General features: G+C 34.7%; 1 protein-coding gene across 2 annotated transcripts in view; it reads right to left on the bottom strand.

Annotated features, from left to right (window-relative positions):
- LOC106517172 (coiled-coil domain-containing protein 149) overlaps nt 1-645 on the bottom strand; it is a 6,549-nt gene extending 5,904 nt beyond the window's left edge. Inside the window, exon 1 of one of the 2 annotated variants that reach the window (XM_014007891.1) lies at nt 427-645. In XM_014007891.1, coding sequence (XP_013863345.1) covers nt 427-477 — 51 coding nt within the window. In that variant the 5' untranslated portion in view covers nt 478-645. The remainder of the gene's footprint in view (nt 1-426) is intronic. The other variant, XM_014007892.1, reaches the window with a different exon arrangement.
- Between the last annotated feature and the right edge of the window lie 1,627 nt (nt 646-2,272).

The raw sequence follows: 2,272 nt of genomic DNA, 5'->3' as shown, positions 1-2,272 counted from the left end.
GAATAATATTTATTATTTAAAATATTTAAAACTTAAATTAGTATGAAAAAAATAATAATAAAGCACAAATAAGTCGAAATGTTTTATTTATAAAGTTATTTTCCTTGGGCTAGTTTACTTATGATTGTGACACATCATTTGTGAAACCTGAGTGTTAAGTTTCATGGAGCTGCAGGTTCATGAAGAAAACTATTTACTTCCTCAAACAGGATTAGGCTCAGAAAATACTGCAGCAGCTGACATTTCCGTGCGTGCACTGTCATTTTATTTAAAATATAAATATATAGTTTAACCGTATGTGAATGTAGCTAGATCATTTTAAACCAAAATAAAGTGAGAAAGCTGCACATATTTATCCCCGTCTGTCAGTCATTAGGATTTGAGGTCTTTTCCTCCGTCTGTCGGTCGGTCCGTGTCCAGTCTCACCTCGTTCAGCAGCCCCTGCCAGTCACTCTCGCTCCTTCGGGACGGATCCATCTCACAACCCGATTAAAGACTACACCAAGCTATATGTTTGATTTTTGAACCGCTACCGTAGTTCTAAAACGCTCAGTGACATTCTGCATCACCGACACAGATTAGCTGATGAGCGACAAGGTCCGCATCATTTCCGCGCAGCTTCGACGTCCGAGCAGCGTCACGACGCATTCAAAGACGCTCGTAAATCGAAGATGTACGTTGATTCACGCTCTTTGACAGCATTAAACCAGTTATAAATCAAGAGTCGGTTTTTTATTTTATTTTATTTTATTTTTACTTAGCACAACAAATAATAAATGTGTGTTTTGTGTATTATTTCTCTGTTGTAATGCTTCTTGCTTGGTAACAAACCTTAATTGAACTTGATTGGCAGCAGCTGTGGGTACCACAAGCTCAAAACAAGCGTCATTCAGCAAAATAAGCTGTTTGGCTTTGTCAGAGATGATTTGGATTTTTTTTTTTAATGTGCACAACCAACATACACAGCTGCTCTACTGCTCATCTCACAAATGCATGATCCTTACGAATGTGGCACCATTTAAAAGGGAAATTTAACAAACTTGCCAAAAGGCATTAATTTGTTACAACACAAAAATAATCTATCAAACACGAACTTCCTTACTTTTTGTGCTAGGATTAGTTTCTTTWAAACACCTTTGAACTTCTACTTACTTATTTTAAACTTTTTCATCCATCCAGGTATAAAGAAGCTCAACCTGTGGTGGTAATGACGTTTGGTATTTGTAACTTTTCTTTTTGTTCTTTTTGTTTTCCTCATAGAATTGCATAGAGATCTGTTAATACTCTAAAAAACAAACAAACTTTGAGCTTATTAAAATCTTCAGTAGTGCAGTTTAGAATTTGTTTTACAAAGTTTAGCCATTCTGCTGGTTTTAGCTTTAAACCAATGTTATGATAGTTTAGATTTCAGCAACTGATTTGCAGCTTTTAGATATATTTGCCAGTTTTATCTTTTAGCTGATGTTTTGTTCATTTTGATTTATATACGTTGTTTTGCTCATTTTGGATTTCTACAGTGTTCTACTGGCTTAGCKCTAAATGAGTGTGGGGGGGATTTTTTTAGGTATAGCTAATTTTTGTATTAGTTAGTATAAGCTAAATCAGCTAAATATATTAGTCTTGATATTTTTTACTTTAATGAGTATGTTTCAACTTTGTCAACAAATCAGCAAAATTATTCAATATTCAGTTTGCACACATAATCTTTGTAGAAAACTAATTATTTTGGTGTAAAAAGTTTTTTCCTCTTCATTTGTCACCCCTGTTTACATGTCAAGACGATTTTTATATGTCAAGACGATGTAAGTAGATGGAGAAAGTAAAATAACACCAAAAGTTCCACAGCTGTTGACATTTTATGTTACATTTTTTATGTAAGACTGTACACTATGCATTTCAAATCAGCTTTATTTTTATGAAGCACTTTAAAACAGTGGCCGCTGAAACAAAGTGCAGTTCATGGGGCCAAAACAATAAAACAAATCAACAATAAAAACTATAAAAGCAAGCAAAAACATCTAAAACAGAGCAAGGTCTCATGGTAGGTTATAAGTCAGTGAATAGAAATAAGGTTTAAGAATTGTTTTAAAAACAGGCATTGAGGAGGCCTGCCTGATGTGTTGGGGTAGCTCAGCAGCAACAGAAAATGCTTGATCACCTCTTGGAGTTTGCCTAGTCTCCTCTAAACTGATACCGTGCAGGGGCATAGGGCTGGAGAAGCTCAGAAAGATAAAGTGGGGTATTTTTGATAAAAAAAAATCAAACAATTACA

Source organism: Austrofundulus limnaeus, unplaced genomic scaffold (assembly GCF_001266775.1).
Source record: "Austrofundulus limnaeus strain Quisiro unplaced genomic scaffold, Austrofundulus_limnaeus-1.0 Scaffold45, whole genome shotgun sequence".
In the NCBI taxonomy this organism is placed as follows: Eukaryota; Metazoa; Chordata; class Actinopteri; order Cyprinodontiformes; family Rivulidae; genus Austrofundulus; species Austrofundulus limnaeus.
Note: the sequence above shows the minus strand (reverse complement) of the source record. Positions and strands in the feature narration are given on the sequence as shown.